The sequence below is a fragment of the Centroberyx gerrardi genome, chromosome 19 (genome assembly GCF_048128805.1).
Source record: "Centroberyx gerrardi isolate f3 chromosome 19, fCenGer3.hap1.cur.20231027, whole genome shotgun sequence".
NCBI classification, from domain to species: domain Eukaryota; kingdom Metazoa; phylum Chordata; class Actinopteri; order Beryciformes; family Berycidae; genus Centroberyx; species Centroberyx gerrardi.
In genome coordinates, this window is record NC_136015.1 from 11,138,021 (window position 1) to 11,160,554 (window position 22,534).

The following is a 22,534-nucleotide window of genomic DNA, read 5'->3' on the forward strand; positions in this document are numbered from 1 at the left end:
GAAGTCAGAGTCAATATGCTGTCAAAACACAGATAAACTGCGTGTCGGGAGCTCACATCGATCTTCTTGTGTGTGTGTGTGTGTGTGTGTGTGTGTGTGTGTGTGTGTGTGTGTGTGTGTGTGTGTGTGTGTGTGTGTGTGTACCCCCATCAATCATGATCACATAGCCAACAGTGCAACGACACGTCCCATTAATCTAGAGTTGGGGAGAAAGTGTGTGTGTGTGTAGTATCAGTGAGCTCACCCAGGCAACGCGGTGTGTTGACAGGGTATCCATCAAACACAAGTAAACATTAGGACATGTCTGTAACTACTAGTTTATAGCTCCATGCAAATTATACAGGGGAGCTGTGAGACACAGACAACCATAGCTGTCAGTACGCTCAATTTTGTTCGTTCCCAACACAAAAAAGACCTATTTCACTCTACTGTCTTCTACATCTTTTTATAGTGACAAATTTAAATGGTTCCCTGTTCTGTTAAGTGGAGCATTGCATGTGTGGAAAGACCTAGTTCGGAGCGCCACAGGAGCGATATTTTGGTCCGCTGTTCCCTTCTTAAAAACATGACAAACAGGGTCAAGGATAAGAAAACGAAGACAGCTGACCTGAGCGATATGAACGGGCCCTTCCAGCAAGGAGGAACGCTCTCCCTTTACCTCTTTATACCGCAATCTACAAGACCCAGGTCAGATTGTAAAAGGGCCCCAGGGGGAGACAACTCACACCCAGCAGTTTGTGATGAATTGGCCAGGTTATTGCTTGCTGGGCAGGCAAATGCGATTTATTGCGAACTAAGGATAGCAGGGAGGGAGACATGGAGGGGAGGGAAGAGAGGGGGAGAGATCAGGTGAGAGAGAGAGAGAGAGAGAGAGAGAGAGAGAGAGAGAGAGAGAGAGAGAGAGAGAGAGAGAGAGAGAGAGAGAGAGAGAGAGCGCATTGAGGCATTAGGCCAGAACGGAGAAACCAGTCAAAAAATGCTATTCAATGCATCGGTTCTGCAGCGCGAGCAAGATTAATTATCTCATAGTGAGTGGCTGCGATAGAGAGCGCCTTTCACTAGAGTGAGAACTTTTTTTTTCCTTTCTCTCAATCACTTTCTCCCCGCTCTCCTCTCCTCCTTCATTTCGCTCTATTATGAGTAATATGTACAATCCCTTGTCATGAAATAAGGCATTTTTCGCTTGGCCAGAGGGCAATAAGAGAGCTAGGGGAGTGCTGTGTGTAAATGTGCAAGTGTGTGTGTGTGTGTGTGTGTGTGTGTGTGTGTGTGTGAGTGTGAATGTGTATGTGCGTTGTGATGTGTCCTGGGGTATTTGTCATTTTATCAGAGCTGTGGGCAGGTCGTATTATCTTTTATTTGAGCTCTTCACTCACTAACTAAAACAGTGGTTAGCCTTCACCCAGGCATCTAGCCAAGTCAATGGAATTTTTCCAGGCAAAAAGCTGCTATGACATTGACAGAATGTGGAGAAACTGGTGCAATAGATTGACCACCCATCTAACACAGAGACAGGGTGGCTTAGCTGTGTGTGTGTGTGTGTGTGTGTGTGTACGGTTGTATATGCATGACCACACTTAAAAGTACATATGTTTACACACACAACCATCCCCTTACCGTGCAGAGATCCTTGTACTGCATCTTCTGGAACTTGGTGTCGGCGTTGCCGGCGCACAGCTCCACGTATCCCAGAACGACCTGGAACACCGTGTTGTGGATGGCCTGGGTGAAGTGCATGTGGAGCTGGTCCATGGCCGTCTGCAGGAGAGAGCCAAACACACTGTTATGGGAGAATATGTGTCAACTGTCCAGAGATGGATGCCAATCTGATCTGCTAGTGTGGACCTGTGAAGGGCAAACAGCAGGGAAGTCACCAAGCTAACTTTTAGATGGCAGAAACTCAAGTTTTATATTATTCACTGACATATTATGTAAGTTATAAAAGAAGCCCCCTAAGTCTAGTCCAAGTGATGAGGGGCCTTTTTGTTTCCAGGATTTCTAAGATTAAAGGGAGCATTCATAGACAGAGCACACATAGACAACTCCGTACTTAAAACAGAAGGATAATTCCCACTGCAAAGAGCTTATAGCCTAATAGTAGGCTCAACTGATGTCTATGAAACCAGCCCAAATTGTTGTGACAAGTGTAATCAATGGGGCAATTATGAAAAATAAGAACACACATTTGTCACACTTGTCACATTTGTGGTATGGCAGTGCAGACAACTGCATCCCACCCCGTCCACTCTTACTCTCATGAGGAAAAATGGACCAGTGTCTCTACAGTGTAGCTTGAGCCATTTCATGAATAAAATATAATGTGAATAAAACATAATCTGGCCACTCAAACATAAAGACAAATTCCACTGTTAGATATCATCAATCTGTGAGGTGTGGTTCCTCAACCTACTTGTACTTGTGTACTTCTACTTCAGTTAGTGATTTCCCAGAAGGACTTTCAACAACTCCCAGAGAGTGTGTGTGAACTTGCTGAATTCAGCTGTGGGTTATGCGTGTATAGATGGAGAAAACGATAGTGATAGCAATGGTAAGAGTAAGAGAGTGACAGTCTTTCCAGTCGAGAAAAAGCAAAAGCTGTGGCCCTTACTCAAAACACAACATGTCTTGTGGCTGCATTGTATTCTGGTCTATTGAGGCTACTGTCAGTGGAGAAATTGGTATCTCTGCCTCTTCTATAATGGATTCAAAGATGTGAGGGACTGACACAAAAACCATTCACCGATGATATTTTAGATAGCTGAAACATTTTCTGCTATCACATCGTCTCCATTTGGCCAGTTATCCACAGCAATAAGAAAAACACACCACCAAACAACAAAATGGGCTCAATGTACTGTACATCACCAATTGCTGCTTATAAAAAAGTTTTAAGGTGGATTTTTTCTTTAACAAAAATATTCATCAACATGCCAGTCACTTAAAAAGGACTAGTGTTAATTAAGTGACATCTGTCTTCTTCACTGATAACCTTTACATCCCTTCCTATTCAGAAAATCAACTGACATTCTTTATTCCTCTGGGAAGCCAACTGTGTATTTCGGGAAGCACCTAATAGGAGTCGCCTCCAAAATAATCACAGTCTCTCTCTCTGTCTCTCTCGCATAGTTTAATCACAGTGCTAGGACATGTATGGGTTATGGATTTCCTTGAAAATATTACTACCTAATAATATCCAAATAGGACTACTTGTACTGCTGTTTTATAACCTTAAACGATTATAACTTCAATCATTACATCATTAATCATTAACAATCGGGGATGTCATTTTGCAAGAACACACAAAATGCTCTTGGTCATGATTTCACAAAAACATCCATAGCAGAATCTGGCTCTACTGCAGTGTCCTCTGTTTGTGCCTTCCATCTCAAACTCTTTCATCCCGGTCCTTATTCTCTTTTAAGTTACAGTAACAATCACTTTCTTTTCCCAGCTCCCGCCCACAGCCCTGCACAGTGGGACCCCAGTCAGCCGAGGACACTGGAGTCATGGGAGGCGTGGGTGCAGTGTCGAGCAAAGCCCTATAGGTAATGGGTGTTACAGCTTAATTAGATTTTCTTCCTACAAGCTCATGATCACAGAACCTAGCCGCTGTCCATCCTGGCTGCCCGCTTCCACAGGAGCAATTTCAACGCTTCTTTCTTTCTTTCTGAGCTAGTTTCACTTCATCCGTCCTAAAAATATCATCAAAATCACTGGCTGTGCAAAGCATGAATTGGAGATGAGGAAAGGAGGCACAATTACACCTCAGTTCATTGCCCAGTGCCTTTTAACTCCCATTAAAACCAAGCCACCACACTTAAGATGATATTATTTATTAATTGTGCAACCACACTCTTTCTTCTGCAGCCATTTATAAATAAACAAGCAGATGCTTCATTCAGACAAATTAAAAAGTAAAGCCAAATTAATGTTAGAAAAGCAATCACAGTCTCAGGCTCATTAGACTAAGAGCAGCCAGTGCATTTGAGCCAGGAAATCAGGGTGAGGGACAAGAAGCCAGTGTCTGGAGAAAAAAAGAAAAACTGTCTGAGGTGATATGTTGTGTCAAGACCCTTGTAAGGCCGATTACCTCTTGGATGACACAATACGTGTGTGCAGCCAAGTGAATAGAGCCAGAATAAAAGTGTCTGTGTGCACTGCAGCAAAAAACACTGAGGCAAAAAGAAATAAGTTTCAGATAAACAACATGGAGATGGGCCAACCGTGAGACACATACAGATGCAGAGGGGGTGCGACAAACAAGCAGATTCAGTAAGAATGAAAGAGAAAAAAGAGAAAGAGAGAAGGAAGAAAAAAAAAGCAACAAGCACTAACGGGCCAGTCAACAACAAGCCGCTGCCTCGCGGAAATGGTTCGCTCCACACTGCAGTTAGTTAGCTCTTGGTTTTGAAAAAGCTCATTATCGCAGGAATACAAAAAAAACATTATTCATTCTCAACAAGCCTTGATGATGCAATCCCCGCCTCATGGATGACTCTTAATTTTCAAGAGGCACAAAGCTTATTTACTAACATCAACATTGGCTCATGTTTCCAGCAACAGTGACGCATTATGTTGTTGGTTCTTTGTTGTATGGTTGTTTTGATGTGAGTGCGGTTCTTTTTTGGTCATTTGGACTGTTTGTGCAAACAAGTTAACAACTAGCTTCTCATTTGCAATTCCTAGAGTTTCAACCCTTGAATACCCATCACACAATAGTGTTGACCTGTATAATATGGAGATGCTAAGATAATTTGGGTTCATACTGTCCCTCGCAGTAATTCACAGAAATGATGTTGGGTAAATAACAGGTCAGTGTGGTACAAGATGAGAGCGATGTTCATTTTTATCCGGTTTGGTTAAATGTCAAATACGAAGTACATTCTAAAAAGTTATGATGATTTGTTCTGGACAACCGGATACTTTCAGAGTTGTTTTGTTGTTTTGTGTGATATTTGCTTTGTGTGTTTGTGTGTGTCTGCATGTGAGTGTGTTTGTGTGCTACACACTAATAACAGATAACTTCAATGTCTTTCCAGCACCCTGATGTGATCAGTTTTACACACTTGACAGCATGGCAGGTCGTAGTGACAGATAATCACAGGGACGCACACACACACATACACACACACAGTCACCAAAGAAAGGCAAATGCCAAAAGACGTCATATCCCATGAAAACATCAAGCCTTATTCTCATGTCATGCGTCTACATCAATTTCCTAGCATCGACAATCACCCATCTCCAGGAAGTAGGGTAAAGCACAGACGTGACCCGGCAGCCTCAGAGATTTCTAACAACACGTCCCGGGCACAAACCGCTAGACTGTTGGCTTCCCTCACAACCTGGGCCTCCACCGATTCCGGCTGGGAAAAATGAAAGTGGGTTATTCACCGAATCTGGAAACCGCTGATAAAGAGGAGTACAGAGTTTCTAATGGGCCTGAGCCTGAGATTGTGGCTTGGAGGAAGGGAGAATGGGAGGGAGGAATGCAAGGCGAGAGGGATCGGGGCAAAATGGAACACTTTCATGTGGATGCAGAGGGTTGCAGGTGATAGGGACCCTGTCATGAGCTATCATCACTGTGTGACAAAAAACTGTGGGGTTGGGGAGGGGACACAGGGCGAGAGAAAGTGAGCCAAGGTGGGAAGAGACTGAGGAAGTAAGACAGATAGACATAGGGTAGCATTAAAGGATGTTACTGGTGTCATTTCGAGTTATACCCCTTTTACGACTGTCTATGTCTAATTTAGATGTAATTAATTTCCTCCAAATGCCATATGTAATTCGATTTTTTAACATTTACTCATTTTTTGTGGTTTTTAATATAAAAAATGTTACGAACCTACAGTAGCTTGAAATCAACTGCTGTCCCAGCTAACAAAATACGCCATAAATAAATAAAAAGACATGGAAGTGACAATAATGTTGTGTTTTGAGAGATCATGTTCTGGGACAGTCTTAAGCTTCTTTCTCCAATCAAAGAGCCTGGAATATCGTCTGGTCCACTGAGAGGTCTCTGAATGCACACACCGATATGAAAACACTCAACTCAAGCACACCCAGGCACAATGAAATAACGATAAAAAATTAAAAAATGAATGGCAGCAAATGGCTTCTTCTGAAGGTAGGATCTCCAACTATGCTGACTGTATTCCAGAAGTAATTCAGAGGAGACAGGCAAAGTATAGGATTGGCACAAAATAAAAAATAAAAAAACGTAACACTTAAAAAAAAACTCCATTAACCTGAGGAAACAGAGAGAACCCAAAGTAGGAGAGACAGAGACAAAGACACGGAAATGAAGTGACGCATGCAGTAAATGATGACAACAGGCAGGCCATCACATCCGCTCATGTCCAGCCAACCCCTCGTGACCCTGCGGACGAGCCGCGCCACTGACCTGCGTCTTGCCCAGGAGCGTGTAGGCCAGCTGGACCTTGGTGTAGTGCGAAACATCAAAGTGCTTACAAGTCTTCGACAGGGCGACATCCAGCTGCTCCTGGAGCCAGAGAGAGATAGATGACAGAGGCAAAAATGAGGAGAGGGATTAGCAGCGTTAAGACCGGGGATTTAGATATAGAATAGGTGGGGAAACTGCTACACAAGGCCAAGGGCAGGTAATTGGACGTGTGTGTGTGTGTGTGTGTGTGTGTGTGTGTGTGTGTGTGTGTGTGTGTGTGTGTGTGTGTGTGTGTGTGTGATATAGAAGGAAGGAGAAAAGAGAAAGCAAGAAAAGGAAGTACAGGGAAGTGCAAGTTTTCAAAGTCAATGTTGTCACTTCCCATTTTCTATCAGAGAATGAAAAGCCATCTGTTCATTAGCACTTTCCACTACTAAAGTACAAAGTCAAAATGTAAATGGGACTGCAAAGGTATTTTATAACAGCTCATTTTGAAGATACAGTATATGCAGTAGGAGAACATTAGCCACTGTACAGTAAAATTTGTTGAAAAATGTGGAAATGTGATGAAGGACTATGCACAGTGTTAGCTTGTTTTGTTCAGTGTGACAGCACGCTTCATTCACTAAAAACATGGTCAACTTGATGTGATGGCAAATGGCAAATACTTCCAAAGAAAAATCCGTACAGTACTGTCATCAACAAAAAATCCTCTGCTGACACATTCTCTGCATGTTTCTGTGCCAGTCCATGCTTAGAATGCAGATAATGATGATTCATTGTGGTTGTTTTTGCTAGAAATTGCTTAGTTCGGTTGACTGGCTGGCTGCGTTTCCACACAGGGACGGGACAGTAGGAGTCTTATGCACACTACAAAGAGTATTGCATGTGAGTGTGTGTGTGTGTGTGTGTGTGTGTGTGTGTGTGTGTGTGTGTGTGTTTGATGGGAAAGAAGGTGCCAACAGACAGCAGTTAGGAACCAAGGGAGGCTACACGCTACGCTGCCCATCACCGAATTATATCCTCTGTCGGCACTGTGAAGCATGTCAGGACTGAGGAGAATGTGTCTACAGTGGGGATGGCTTGTATGTGTTTATGTGTGTGTGTGTATGTGGTGTGTTTTTGGCTCTCAGAAAAGAGGAGTATGCCACTGACAGCATGTACTAAAACCCTAGCCTTGATGTGTGCCTGTGTTTAACCATACGCTTTCAGTGGACTTTGCTTTGCTCATTCACAAAGTCATGCTGATACACACACAAACACCTTAGTGCACGTCTATCTATGCATGCATGTGTGTGTACATGCACACCGAGATGGTTCCTGTGTACAGACAAAACTCTGGGTAATTACTCTGCTCAAACACGGCAGCAGTGGTGCAGCGAAAATTGCTTTGCATACCATTTATCACACACAGCTATCAAAACACAGCAAGAGATGAAACAGATATAATTTACTGTGCTTGTCATGCTCGCTGTAATTACTTTTTTTTTTAATATGTCAACATTTGACAGACACAGAATGAAAAAGCCAAACTATCAAAATGTCAAAATGAAGTATAATTTGCCTCTTTCAGATGAGGGGTCCTGGAAAATGATGAGGCTAGAGTAAAATGTTATACACTGATAAATTCGACAGTCGCTTCACTAATAGCACTCTCAAATAATGGAATTAGAGAAAAAGCAGAAAAGCACATACCTCTATTTGCTCAAGAGTGTCTTGCAGTTTGGAATTTAATTCACTGTGGGGGAGAAAAAGGAGATTGTTGAGGACTGGATTCTCAATGAACCAGAGTATGACACACACACACACACACACACACACACCGAATTGCTGGTTCAAGTTGCCCTATTAACAAACATGGCTTGCAGGTTTGCCTCTTCATACACCACAGGGCAAGAAGGGAGCAACAACATAACTGATGGATTTATTTCCACTGAATATTTTGGGAAGGCGAGTGTTAGTTTTCCCATTCAAGAAATTGGACCTTTTCTGTTGGTGGAATTTCTGTTGGTGGAAAAGACAACTGTATCAATTGTGATTGTAAGTGTGTGCGAGTGTGTGTGTGTGTGTGCATGAACCAGACTATCACAGGTACAAAACACCTACACACACTTGGAGAACGCTCAGATTCTGCCTCATCCTGGGAACCACAGAAAATGCTTTCAACTTAAGCAGCAACAGAAATCACGTCTACTTTCTTGAAAGATGCCTCCCCTTGCGACTTCAACCGCACTGCGCCCATTCACAATCATCCTCTCCTCCACCGTCTCTCCTTCCCTGCCTCTCCTTCCCTGCCTCTGTCCCTCCTGCGCTTGGGGTCTTTCTCAGGTCAGCCCGCTCTTATGTTGTGTCTTGTGAGACCGCGGTCGCCCACGGGAGAGAGTGTCCTTAACAAATTGCTAATTAAGCATCTTAGCTTCAGTTGGGGATCGAGAGGGGAGGAGGAAGAGGGGGAAACAGAGAGAAGATTGCAGAGACTCTCACGTCTTCTGCAAAATAGGTAACAAAATGAATTTCTCTCCCTCTATATACACACACACACTTTAACGTGTATGTGTGAATGTGAGAGAAAGAGAGAGAGAGAGAGAGTGGAGTGGAGAGAGAGATGGAGGGTGAAAGTACTAAAAGAGTGAAAAAGAGTGACAGGGTGTGTGGGAGAGAGAGAGAAATAGATAGGAAGAGACAGAAAGATTACTGAATTACATTATGAAGAGAGTGAGTGTGTGTGTGTGTGTGTGTGTGTGTGTGTGTGTGTGTTCGTGTGTGTGTGTTGTGTGTGCATTATGTGTGTACATGCGTAGCTCCCCCCCTACATAACGGCACCCCTCCACGATCAGACAGAATGCATAAATAACAGACGAGGAGAAAAACTTAATTAACAATCTGTTCCCTGCAGGCAACAGGAGGATTGAAACGGCAGGAGCAAACTGGGAATCAGCGGCTTTTTTTTTTGTTTTGTTTTGGGTTTTTTTCCCCCCCATTTTCAATTATTGCTAGTGATAGGTAACCGCAGGGTCTTGGGGCAAGTCTCCTCCATAGTGGTGGTCTGGCTCGCTCAACAGGCGAGGTGTGGACACCTATGCTGCGGGGACGCTCAAGTGTTGTATGATGACATGAGCGGTCTGCTAGCATTTTATTGAGCCAGCAGTTCCGGGGGAGAAATGGAAACAAGAAGGGAAGGAATGAAGGGCGCGTGGCTGTGAATACATTTGTGAGCTACTGCAGTGCTGGAAGTGTCCTGTTGGGCAGCCCGTCCAAGATTGCTTGTGCGTGTGTGTGTGTGTATGTCTGCATCTGTGAACACCCTGACACAGAAATTAACGTAGCAGCCCTCTGCCCTCCTTCCCACACGTTGATCCTCCTGAGCCTGCAGCTGAACCGCCCTGTCCTTCTAACAGATTAGGACGCCCGAACAAACCGCCTCCCTCAATACTAAGACGGCAATTAGCCGAAGTGGATATCTGCAGGAGCTTCACCTAGAATGACTTCTAGAATTTGTATGACATCTGACACAAAGTATATTCTGAGCTGTGACGTGAATGTTGAACTCTACAGGCTTCTCTGGTCCAGCAACAAATGTTTGAAAAGTGTCTGTTCACAATTAGCATATCCTAATTACTTGAACACATGTCCATGGAGATAAATAACATATTTGTATGTGTGGGGTGTTGAACAATTACTTCACCAGGCGCTGAGATTTCTGGCTTTCAAAACTCATATTCCCGCCCGTACACTCTGTTTTGGAACAAAATGTCCCCACCACCTGGAATTTCAAGGCACTTCCAATCCTTTATTTTGGAGTTGCTGATTGTACCTGACTGCACTTAATGCATCACCATCATAAAACCCTCTCAGGTATTATTGCTACAGTGAAAATGAGGGGATGGGAGTTTACTAATCATGTGCATCTACACAATGATGTTTGCAAATCTTATGTCTGCTGGGCTCAACTCAAATGGAAAAAGAGATCCAAGGCACTCCAAAACAGGCTAAAAAGCCTTTACTCGATTTGGCTATTCATTATGAAAAGTTTTGTGCCCAAATTGTGCCCAATGCGTTTCAGCTCCATGGCCTTTATCAGGGTATGGAAGCCTCAAACCTTTCAAAATCATGTAAATTTGTAAAAGAAAAAGAACACAATCAAACTATTGCAAGCCATACTGCATTAAATCCAATGCCAAATTGCATTTATTAGACAACATACTAGCGATATAAAACCATCAGCATCTTTCCCCATTAACTCAACACATTTCAGCTGTTCATACACTTTACAGTTCTGAAGGGATCACGATGCTGCAGAGAAGATCCAGGCAAGATTGCACTTGACACTGCTTTACCCCTTTGTTGTTCTATCACCACGACAGGAATTTTGGTTTATAAGCACAGCACTGACATGTGGGGGCCTTAAGCTGCCCAACAGTTGCCCCTGTGGACCGCGTGATAAGAATGGACTGAGGCTGAGTACCTGCTTGCTTGGCAAAACCAGGCTGACTTTTAAGGGCTGGCAATGGGGACAGGAGAGGAGCAAAGATAAGGGGCAAGGCACACAGCCTGAATGTATGAAGAACTTTTTGCAAAAGCATCATAACAGGGTTCAATCAAAGTGCATAAGGTTAGGCAACAAGCTACGTAGAGAGGGCAATAGTGGGGTCAGGATTGTAGCTTGAAGTTTAGGGCCTAACAACATCCAAGCATCATACTTTATTGCTTTTAAGCAAAAAAGTATGATGCTCCTCCATATACTCAGTTAGCAAAAGATAAAGTACGGAAGTAGACATAGCAACAAAATAGAGTTATAGCCTAGTATAGTTGGGCAATGCACAGTAGGTCTGGAGGCTAGTTAATAAGACAACTTAGAGTGCCCCACTTTGAGCCAGAGGAACAGAGGAAGCAACTACAATGTGCAATACTGTCATGGGTTCTTGTAGTTAGTCTAATATTGAGGGTTGAAACCTTTCAAGCCATTGAGGCAGAGACAGCTCCCAGGTCCCAAGACATTGGCTCTTTTTGATAAACAAAATTACATGTGAAAATGTTAGTTCCCACACACTTTCTCACACTGCGTCTGTATAAGGCATAACGGGAGAAGGGGAAAAAATGTCAGCTGTGACGTGCATCCCTACTCAATCCCTAATCAAAAGGAAAATAAAAGGAACACTGGCACCCACCTACCGCTACAAATTGAGCACAATTACCCAGGAAATCAAAAGGGACAGAGATGATTGCCCCTCTGGTATTAAACTTGGCTTTTTTCCCGTGTGCTCAGGAGCACAATCGTGTGGACACACATACACATACAACGAGAGGAAGGAGAGGAGAGGAGAGGAGAGGAGAGGAGGAGAGGAGGAGGAGAGGAGAGGAGAGGAGAGGAGAGTGAGAGGAGAGGAGAGGAGAGTGAGAGGAGAGGAGAGGAGAGGAGAGGAGAGTGAGAGGAGAGGGTTTGGGAATAAACACTTTCACAATAGGAGATGTGCTATCAATAATGTACTTAAAGCTGGCAGCTGACTGTGTTAAAACCCATTCCAAATATGCCCAGCCCAAATATCTTGAAGAGAACAGTGGACACATGTACATAGCCTCCCATTATTTCCTACTTTAAACTTTGCACTTTTTTTCTAAGCTAAAAGCCCACTGACAATGTTGATAGGCATCAAAACTCTGAAAAAGCACTCTGACACCATAGCCAACACAAGGTAATGGCAGGAGCAAAACAAGTGAAAAAAATAAGGCCTTCATAAGAGTTCTCAGAACTGAGCAATTAGACTGCAAATTACAAAAAAGGCTAAACAAGAACTGCATGAATCATGTTTATTCTCCAATCTGCGCTTCAAAGTAGACAAAAGATGTGTAAAAGTGGAGTTTTGATGATTTTAAAGGAGATAACTAATTTTCACAATTACACTACGCTTTTTCCACTTACCAAAGCTAAGGAGGAGTTCCCCCCAGAGGATTTCCAATAACTAACAATATTCACTAACAACATTCAGAATTATCACAGTCAAATCATATTTAAATCTATTAAGACCAGAAAAGTTTCTATCCAGCCACAGAAAATGTAGTTCATGCCTAGTCCCATTTGGATACAACTAAGAACCACTCCATCATACATACCTGATGCAGCTGTAGTGTTTGAAGGTGCTGGCAGCCTTCTGACATTCCAGACAGAGCTGGATTGCACCTGGATAGTCTTCCTCCTACCAGAAACATGGAAATGAGGTCAACTAGTGGCATGTAGGAAAGTTGGAAATACACACACTGGAGTAGGACATTTCATTTGTGACCATTTTGCAAATACCATAAAGAAGGGGTCTTTATTTCAAGTCAAGTTTTGTCTGATCTGGTTTGACACAACTATCTCCTTTGAAATGCTTGTTAATGTAGATACTGCCCATATAGCCAAGGATTATACTCCTGATAGTCAAAACCATTGCATATAATATTGCTGGCCTTACAGTCCACCTGTATTGAGTAGAGCAGCTTGTATGCCTTCACAACAGATATGAATTTGTCAGAGCATCCTGAATGCATTTGCGTGGGTTAAGCTTTCAATGCAGAATCCCCACTGTTTGATGTTTGACCTTCGAAGTCATTCATCAGCATCTCTTTGTATGTGTGTGTGTGCGTGTGTGTGTGCGTGTGTGTGTGTGTGTGTGTGTGTGTGGGGGGGGGGGTTGCAATACCTCAAGCATCTCGCTGAGTCTTACATCTGTTCTTTGCTGTGAGAGGAGGAATGACGACAGGAAGAATTGAATACAGCACACAATCACAAACAGACCACAATAATACGAAGTGATGACTACTTCAGTTACATGCTTGTCAGCTGTGAGTGTCTTGGGAGATGATAATATGAGATGATAACAAGTGTAAGTGTTAAGTGTATCTCTATGACAGTCATGGATACAGAAAACACCTAATAACACCTACCGAATAACTGCTGAGTGATGAGATAAATAGGTTGGCCATAGAGACCAATTAAATGTACTGGTAATCTCATTTCCTATATTGCAATACAAAAAAATTGCCTAATAACAAAAAGTGAGTGGATGTGTGAAAATAAAATATGCTTGAGTAGTTGCAATCGTCATTATAAAGTATTTTAATAGCTGATTGTGCATATTAGGTGAGTTAGTTTTATGTGTTGAGCGGCAGTTTTAAATAGCTGGTCTATCACTGGCATTTCAGACATGCGCAGTTCAAGGACCATACAGTTACTATATGGTTTTAATTGGGTACTGTAGGACTGTAGGGAAATGTTCCTTTCACTTGCCCCATCAGAGCACAGGGTCAGCTGCAGAACAGCGCCACTGGAGCTGGCAGGGATTCAGCATCTTGCTCAAGGACATGTGTTTGTGCGTGTTTGTGTGTAAACATTACCAGGGTCTTGATAGTCCTCAGCGACTTCAGCAAGCCTGTCAGCAGCTGTCGTCTCCTCTGATTGGCTAGTAAGCCCAGGCTGGCCTCGGTGAATCCCTCCTTGGCCACGCTCAGCTGCCTACACACAGGGAGTCAGAGTGCAGCAGGAAACGGTGTCAGAATCGGATATGGCATCACAGCAGGTTGCAGGTTGATATTACCATGTTTAAAGGGCATTTCAGAGTGCTTCACATGGTGGTGGGCGGTACTATCAGATAAGCCAGAAAGGCTGGAGGCGAACAATCTTTGCACATTTACGTTCTGCAGACTTAACGTCAAGCAGTTTGTCATTGCTCGCAAAATCGCTGTAAACGTGTGGGTAGTGTTGCTTTATGAGTAGAACCCATGTGCATTTGTTGGTGCGAGCAGAGACATGAAGCTTGAGGGGAGAGAAAGTAAAACGAGTGCACCTCCTCTGACCAGACAAAAGCCAACAGAACAAAGATGAAGAGATTGTCTGAAAAAGGGGAGCATCCTCCTTCGTGTGGACGTGGTTTGGTTATAAAAACTCAAACACTGAGCAGGAAACTATCATCTGCAAGCTCTGTCACACAACTGCAAAAGGTGTACGTGTGTGTTCCAAATAAAAATTAGTTAAATTCAATTTAGGCTAATGTACAAGCCAACTATTTCCATATTGGTTGACCAAAAACATATGAAGGGAAGGAACAGTTAATCACTGGTACAAGAAAACAGGTGTAGTATGAGGTGAAGTATGAATGGGCTATTTCTGCATTTATGTCATCTGTTAGTGAACATACTGTATATAATAGAATATTGTTACTCACCTCCTTGCATTAGTGCAGATGACTGCTGCTAGTTGTAAGTTGGTTTGTAACGCCGTCACTCTCTCCAGCTCCTGCAAACAAGGTACAAGTTAGCTGTGAAAATTACAGTAAGTTAGACAAACAGAGAGGCATACTATTTCTGATTCTCAGGAATCCTTTGCCGTTTGTAACTTAAGTTGTTGAAGCATCATTCTAGCGTTAAGTAACAGCCCAGAAACCATTTTCTGTCATGCTGAGGGCATAGTAACATGCTGTGGGGCGCAAAGATATTGTTAGACTGGTTCATTTGCGCTTCTGGCAGTGAGATATGTCTCTAATGATGCCATCTACCGAGCAAATCACTGCCCCCACCAAGCACTGCACACACACTCACACAACGTATATTAGGGCATTCTCCTCTGAGATACATCCTGCTGTGGGCACTTTATGAAGATAGATAAGGATAGATGATGTTATTAGCGTGCGGCATGTACCATCAGTGCCTGAGCACAACACAGTTCAAGAGGTCCATCCTTCCAAACGCACAAAAATCCAGAGAAAACCATTCTTTCTGTGAAATCTTGACATCTAAAAACGGATCAATGAGCACTCTTCTCTCAGACAAGAGTTCAGTGCCGATGCCACTTAAACGACCCCTACAAAGAACAAACACACCCTTAGCAAACACTAGAAATACTGGACAAACTGCAGCGCGGTCATATTTTCGAGTTCCCACTTTCTGTTTTTTGTTTTCCTCTTCTTGATGTGCCAGATGTCCTGCCTTAGGTGGGAGATGTTTGTTCCATGATCCTCTCTTTTTGATGCTCTACCAACCAAAAAAAGGCCCGCTGTTCACAAAAACGTCCTCTTAACACTGTCAGACATAAAACTGCCATTTAGCAACAGAATACAGAGTGGGGAAATTGCTTTTCAACAGCAACAAAAACACCAACAAAGTGGCAGTTCAGCTGTGGGGATTCAATCAATGATCCCATTCAAACTGATCTCCCTCATGATCTTAAGTATTGATGCAGACCTTGACAAGTCCTCAGAACAGTTTGCATGGGCTGATTCAATAGCCAGGGTTTTATCTGAGGGGATATTTCCCATGCGACTGTTATGCTTTTCTGCTCACCAACTATGAAATTGGGGCTTTTGGATAACAGCGGCAAGCTTTGATACTCTCCATCCAGAGAATTGGTTTTATGACGATTTTTAAGAAGATAACGTTCTTGTCTGGGCAAACAGATTTCAAGGAGACAGGCCGAAGAATCTTGACACCCTGGAAAATCAAACATGCAGCTGTATTAACTTTAAATTGTTAATAACACTGTTCCTAATCTTCAGCTGCTAATAGGCTGGAAATTTAGAGTTTATTAACACATTTTTTCCCATTTACAGTGCATTCCATTGTTTGTTAACCAAGTCAGTAGTAAGTAATGTTGGTGTGAGCCTGGTGTAGGTGTCAGGTAGCAGTAAAGTAGTGCAGCCAAAATTAAGAATATCACAGTCAAAATTTACTTTTTTTTTAACTTAGGGCAAAAAATGGCATTCGGCCCAACTCTCATGTCAATGCAACTCAAGCATTTCACCAAGTCTTTTTACTTATCACATAACTGAAACCCATAAAATACTAACTTTCTTGAATAAATTCATATTGTATCAGTCAGGACAGTTTATTAATGAATAGAAGGCACCATGGTGGCCTTTGTACACTCAGAAGTACATTAAGACGTGTCCTCAGAAAATGCCCTTGCCAATTAAGCAGAGTGAACTAGCTGGGACTGGGATGATTCACCAGGTCCAGCTATGGACTAATTTAGAGATTGGACCCAACAGACCGATTCACACCGATTCAGACCGCCATTAGCACCTACGCACCTTTAACCACTCTAAAGCTCTACTATGTCTAGCCTTAGCAATAGGTCCAAATTCACTGGAAATGTCTGTAGATCTAAATGGGTGTAAGGCCTGCACAGACTCATTAAAAAGCTAACAACTGTACGAAGTGAGGGGGTTTTGAGCTGTTTGCTGTACAGGTTTCCAACACCAAAATCCCCAAATCCTGACCTCACCAGTATCCTGAAAGTGATTAAAGTTGTGAAGTGAATCAATAATTTACTGTATACCATGAAGCAGTATAGGCTGGTCCAGTGCAGTTCAACAATAGTCTACAGTGTTGTTGCACTCAGGAGCAAGCCCAGTCAATCTTCCCTATCTCACATTTGTGTTTGCAGACCTAGGAAAGAGCCATTTCTCTCCCACATCCATCAGAACCTAATCTGTTGTACTACACCAGACGAAGAAGCACAGTCTGGCTTGCACTCTCAGTCCCTTGTTATTAAGGCCTGTTATCAAGACATGTGATATACAGTAGCTGGCTAGGTGCTTGGCTTATGATCTCACAATAATAAAAATAATAAACTTTATTTATATAGCACTTTTCAAAACAAAGTTGCCGAGTGCTTCACAATCAAGAAAAATCCAAACTGAACAATGACAAAGCTCAATAAAACAGAAAGATCCATGAAGGTAAAAAAAAACAAAAGCGGTAAAAATAATCCAGGCATAGAGATAAAACAAAAGGAATAAACAGACCAAGTAACAAGGATATAGTAAGGCTTTACAATAAAATGAAGCTTTAAGACATGATTTAAAACATGACACTGACTCTGCCAGCCTGAGCGCCTCAGGCAAGTCGTCCCAAAGCCTAGGAGCCCTGACGGCAAACGCCCTGTGACTTTTAGTCTTTAGCCTGGATACAGGTCAGAGGGGCTTTGCCAGAGGATCTCAGGCTGCGTACAGGCATGGCACAGCTTCATACGGGAGCAAAATGGTAAAATTCAGAAAGATAACTAGGGGCCAAGCCATGCAAAGCCTTAAAAGTAATCAGTTAAATGTTAAAATCAATTCTGAAAGTGAAGAGACGCTAAAATAGGGGCGATATGGACCCGTCTCTTAGCCTTAGTTAAAAGCCTTGCTGCAGAAATGTAGAGACAAGCATGCAATTACTATCACACACACAAGCCCACATGAGGATACAGACAAAAACAGAGTATAATAAGCACAAACGCATGCAAGCACCCACACACAGACACACACACACACACACACACACACACACACACAGAACACGCCAAGCGCTCAGTGTGTAGCCTGAGGCTCCAATTTGTTATGTGCTCTGAGCTGTCCTGTCTAACCTGTCTGTAAGCTACAGTGTAACTTGACAGATGGAGAGCTCATTCAGCTTAGCTTCTGTAAGAGCAGATAACAGTACGTGAGTCTGACAGTTGGTCAGTTGATAGGTTTTAGTGGAAAGTAGAGGTTAAATACCTGCCATCCATAATCTTAAAAAAAATTACTAAGTGGAGTAAGACTTCGAGGAAGGAGAGGCTGAATTTCAGGCAAAACATACAAACGTTGGGAGGTGAAGGTCAGGGAGGAAGAGATGTTTAGGCACAAGGGAGTTTTTTTTTCAGTCTTCCCTATTCATATATTCAGAAGAGGTCCACCCCGCGACCTCCCAGCACATTGACTATGCACTGGCTCCCTGTTGCCCATCCCGCCTACACATTCTAATGATGCCGCTGTTAGGGAATTGCCCTAGACCCACTTTTGGAAGAAAGTTAAGGGAAAATGACAGCAGGACGGCACTTGGCACACACACACATGCAGGAACGCACACTAATGTTTTCACAAAAAAGCATGTAGTAGGGTTAAGTCTCCACATCCACACAGAATTACCTAAAGGATATGCAGGCGCGCTCACATATCTCAACGAACATTACCCACCCCGCCACATCCGCTCCCTCTCAATTTCTAATCTCCCAAGTGAAAGAGCCGCGAGACCCCTGTTTCATTGGCAGGTACGACCACCAAGGCTGGACAAATTACCAATCCCTTTGAACAGAGGCGACTGGGGATGAGCAGACAAAGGCAGTAGCAGGAATTTCGATGAATGGTAAGTGCTTCCACTGGAAAATAATTGAATACCAGTCCAAGTCCATTCCTCTCCATTGGTGCTGACTGACCTGGCAGTATATCTGAGGGCTACTCACTGCAAATTCATTACAACTTGGGCTCCCGCGAGGTGTTCTCTCCTTCCTGACAAGGCTAAGTGTCACCCAGTTTGGCCGCTCAATTCTACACTGCCTCTATTTTAAGTGGGGAGATAAGAGAGGGCAGCCATTCCAAATAATCACCCCACTAGCCATTTTATGGATCCAGCCATTTAACTGCATCATGCCTGGAACAAGGAAAATAATGTTAAGTCTAGTCGGCATGTCGAGTTTGAAATACGGAACTCAACTTCGGAGGCGCTTGACTGAAAGAAAACAACACGCGACAAAAGAGGATGATCAAATAATATACAATATTAATCAGCACTCAATCAACAATCGATACTGAATCAATGATTATGACTGCAACCATTGCTAGAGAGCCAAAACAAACAAAAACGCTTGAAGGTGCTTGGAGGTTGTCATCAATGAATCTATGTAAAAGCAGGTGCCCTCATATAAGAAATGTGACCACAACTCTAGCCTCTATGTAACTTTTCACCTGAGGAAGCCTGATGACCCTCCCCCCTCCTGTGTCCTAGGGAGGCCGTCTGCCCCTAGTCGGAAGTAACAGAGTTCACACCGCGGCCACAGCAGCAGAAGAAAAGACAGTCACTGCATCACTATGACTCACAACCCGTAGTCAGCATGCCATCACTCCAAGTGCAAGGGGTGTGTTTGTGTGTGTGTGTGTGTGTGTGTGTGTGTGTGTGTGTGTGTGCACTACTTATGTGGCCACTAATGTGTTGAACAGAATGCGAGCACAGAGGTTGTGCAAGTGAGCCAGCATTGTGCCCTGCGGCTGGCTGTGTGTGCGTCGGTGTGTATTTCTGTGCACATGTGTGATAAAATACCGCATAGAGGAGATGAGAAAGAAAAGTGGTGGAGAGAACAGCAGGAGTGAAACTAGTGGAACTCGCCGTTTAGAAGAAGGTAAATTACAGAGCAGCAACCACAGAACAGTGAGAGGAGACTTGGGGATGTGTGTTGGAGTTTTTCTCTACACAACACATTTCAGCTTTCGGTAAGAAGGTCAGAACACATTCCCATCCTTCCAAGTCTGTTTTTGGTCTTGGTTCTTTTTGTCTTGTGCCTCTCTAAATGCTAGGAAATCATTCAGTGTAAAAACCGGGCTTCCAGTTCATTTCAGAGTCAATACTGAAGTGACCTCCTAACTCCACGGGGCATTTGCAAACCTATTGGATGCGGGCAAAGAGGAGGTCAATGGAAATGCCCCCAAAATCCCTGGCAACGCCTACTAATAAGCTCCGCTGTCATTTCGACTCAGCAGTGTCACGGCGAGGGTCATAAAAATAATGGCCAATTTACTATTCACAGACTGACCTTAAGATGGCTTAACAATGGATGCAATTTCACTGCAATTTCACTAGATAGTAAGTTTTTTTTTATAGCTGCCAATCATTTGCAGCGCCTTGGCAGGATCAAGGATCGCTGACAAGACACAGAGATGGCATACAAAGAGACCCGCCATTCCAGATCTGACGGGATATAGCTAGTGAACTTGGTCGCCTGTAATCCACAGTCTCTAGTCACTTATGGATCTGACCAAAGTAGACAGAATAACTGCTGCATTGAGATAAAAACACACACTGGTTCATTTCAGTTAATTTCAACATCACCAGCCCATGTCTAGCCAAAGAAGGGATTTTATGGACTTATAATAAAAAACTAGGTTATCATCCCTGTTTCCTTACCCCATGGATGGAGTCAAATCTCGTATTTCCATGGTTACGGATCTCCTACCTTATCTGGTTGGCAGCCGACACATGAACACATTCACTCATACCCTGATAGCATCAGCATAGCTAGACGTCCGCTCATAATGTCATAACGCGAGAAAAGGTGCTGTTCTGAAAAACCCGATGACATAACTGGTCTGTTTCGCAATGTAATTACAGTGGCTGAAATACTGTTAAAGATGAATGGTTGGGCTAAGAAAAGAAACAGAGGGGATTCTTATTTGATGCAGTTGTGAGTTGACATCAGAAACTTACCTTGACATAAGCGGGCTGTTTCTCTAGAATGAGATCGGCGACCTTTTTAGAAACCTACAGAGAGAGAGAGAGAGAGAGAGAGAGAGAGAGAGAGAGAGAGAGAGAGAGAGAGAGAGAGAGAGAGAGAGAGAGAGAGAGAGAGAGAGAGAGAGAGAGAGAGAGAGTAAGAGAAAGGGAATAAAAAAAAAAGAGTGGAAAGACATTTTGAGGTTGTTGCCAAATGTCACCTCACAACAACAGACTGGGCTCTGCTATCTTGCTATCGGGATGGAGCAGGAATAACAATCACTGATGTCTGCATCTACAGTACAACATACCCAAAGCCTTTGAAGAGACTGTCTCCCTTTTTCCATTTCATTTCCTTCAATGTCTTTGTCAGTGGAATTATTCTAGTTTCTTTCAGTGAATTCTCCTTTCTCATTTTCTATCTTTAACCGCTGACTTTGATTACTTTTCCTTTATGCATTTTACCAATTTGACACAATGGTTCCCCCAGTTAAGGTGAAATTGCAACTAATTGTTTAAAGAGCATGTCCCCCTCCTTATGCAGGGGCACATGCTCTTATGATGATGATGATGGCATCTTAAGTAAGGTCATGAGGTCGGTCTGACCCCCTGCTATAGTGCTTTTAGTGGAGAAGACAAAAGCTTAAGAACACAGAAGGTCAATGGAGATTAAATGGAAACCTAGACTCAGTAACAGTGAAGGACCATCAGGTCATACAGAATGGATGGGGAGCTAAGGTTAACTCCCATTTTTGACTCCCATTCAGAAATTACAATGCTTTACAAAGATTTTTTTTCAAAAAAATGAACCTACATGATTCAATTGTAAACTTGAGCTTATAGGATCTTTTATTACATTATTTTGTTATACTAAGTATAATAGTATAGTACAGGATATGACTACCTCCCTATTGGACACAAACATTAGTGGGCTACATTAATCTTGGGCAAAGTTAATCCATGTTAACACTGGGTCCCCAGTGGCAGTCACGTTGCTAAGTGCTATAGGAAGGGATATTTATACAAAATGACATCCTAATGCATGTTCAATAGAGGCTTTTTCTGTCACTCATAATTCCCAACCCTTACTGCAAATGCATGAGCTGGAAATTCAATGTGCAGCTCATTATAATGAAACTAAAATAAAGGCTATATACACAGAGAGCAGGGTGAGTGAAATTGCCTCAGGCAGCTAGGAGAAGGTTGTCAGGCTACAGGAAGGACACACACAATAACACACACACAATAAATGTAACCAACTATCTTTCTCCTACTTACAATATACCATCTCTCTCCCACACAAATACTTTACTTTATATGTAACAACATACACACAGAAAAATACACGCAAATCTCTACATACACACACACACACACACACAGATACATATTGTACAGAAAGCATGAAAATATTCAAATCACACAGTGAGGAGTTGTTCATAACTGATAGTATGGAACAGACTGGGGTAACTGGGGTAAGGGCGGGGATGACATTTCAACATGTGTTAAGTATGCATGGTAGCCAACTAGAGACCTGAACAGATGGTGAACGCAGCTCAACTGAAACCGCTGTTCATACCACAGCGCGCGCATGTGTGTGTGTGTGTGTGTGTGTGTGTGTGTCCCTGTATACACCTCCAAATGCAAGAACAGGATGGTCAGGGAGAAAAAACAATCCTAGGGGTAAAGTGACTGAAAAAAGTGAAAGAGAGGCAAGAAAATCAAAAAAGAGGAAAAAGAGAAAACATTGAGGAGTCACATTTAAAAAAAAAGCCTGGAGTGTACACTAACAACGATCCACTCCCCTCAGCTGAAATGCACAAGCCATTATTCAGTCCCTAGACCGTTCACAAAACTTCCCCAAAACCATAG

General features: G+C 42.9%; 1 protein-coding gene across 1 annotated transcript in view; it reads right to left on the minus strand.

Annotated features, from left to right (window-relative positions):
• vps50 (VPS50 EARP/GARPII complex subunit) overlaps positions 1 to 22,534 on the minus strand; it is a 107,153-nt gene that overhangs the window by 67,199 nt on the left and 17,420 nt on the right. Inside the window, exons 5-12 of the mRNA XM_078290457.1 lie at positions 20,657 to 20,710; positions 14,605 to 14,675; positions 13,778 to 13,895; positions 13,084 to 13,119; positions 12,515 to 12,597; positions 8,099 to 8,141; positions 6,404 to 6,502; positions 1,618 to 1,758 (exon numbers count right to left, since the gene is read on the minus strand). Coding sequence (XP_078146583.1) covers positions 1,618 to 1,758; positions 6,404 to 6,502; positions 8,099 to 8,141; positions 12,515 to 12,597; positions 13,084 to 13,119; positions 13,778 to 13,895; positions 14,605 to 14,675; positions 20,657 to 20,710 — 645 coding nt within the window. The remainder of the gene's footprint in view (positions 1 to 1,617; positions 1,759 to 6,403; positions 6,503 to 8,098; positions 8,142 to 12,514; positions 12,598 to 13,083; positions 13,120 to 13,777; positions 13,896 to 14,604; positions 14,676 to 20,656; positions 20,711 to 22,534) is intronic.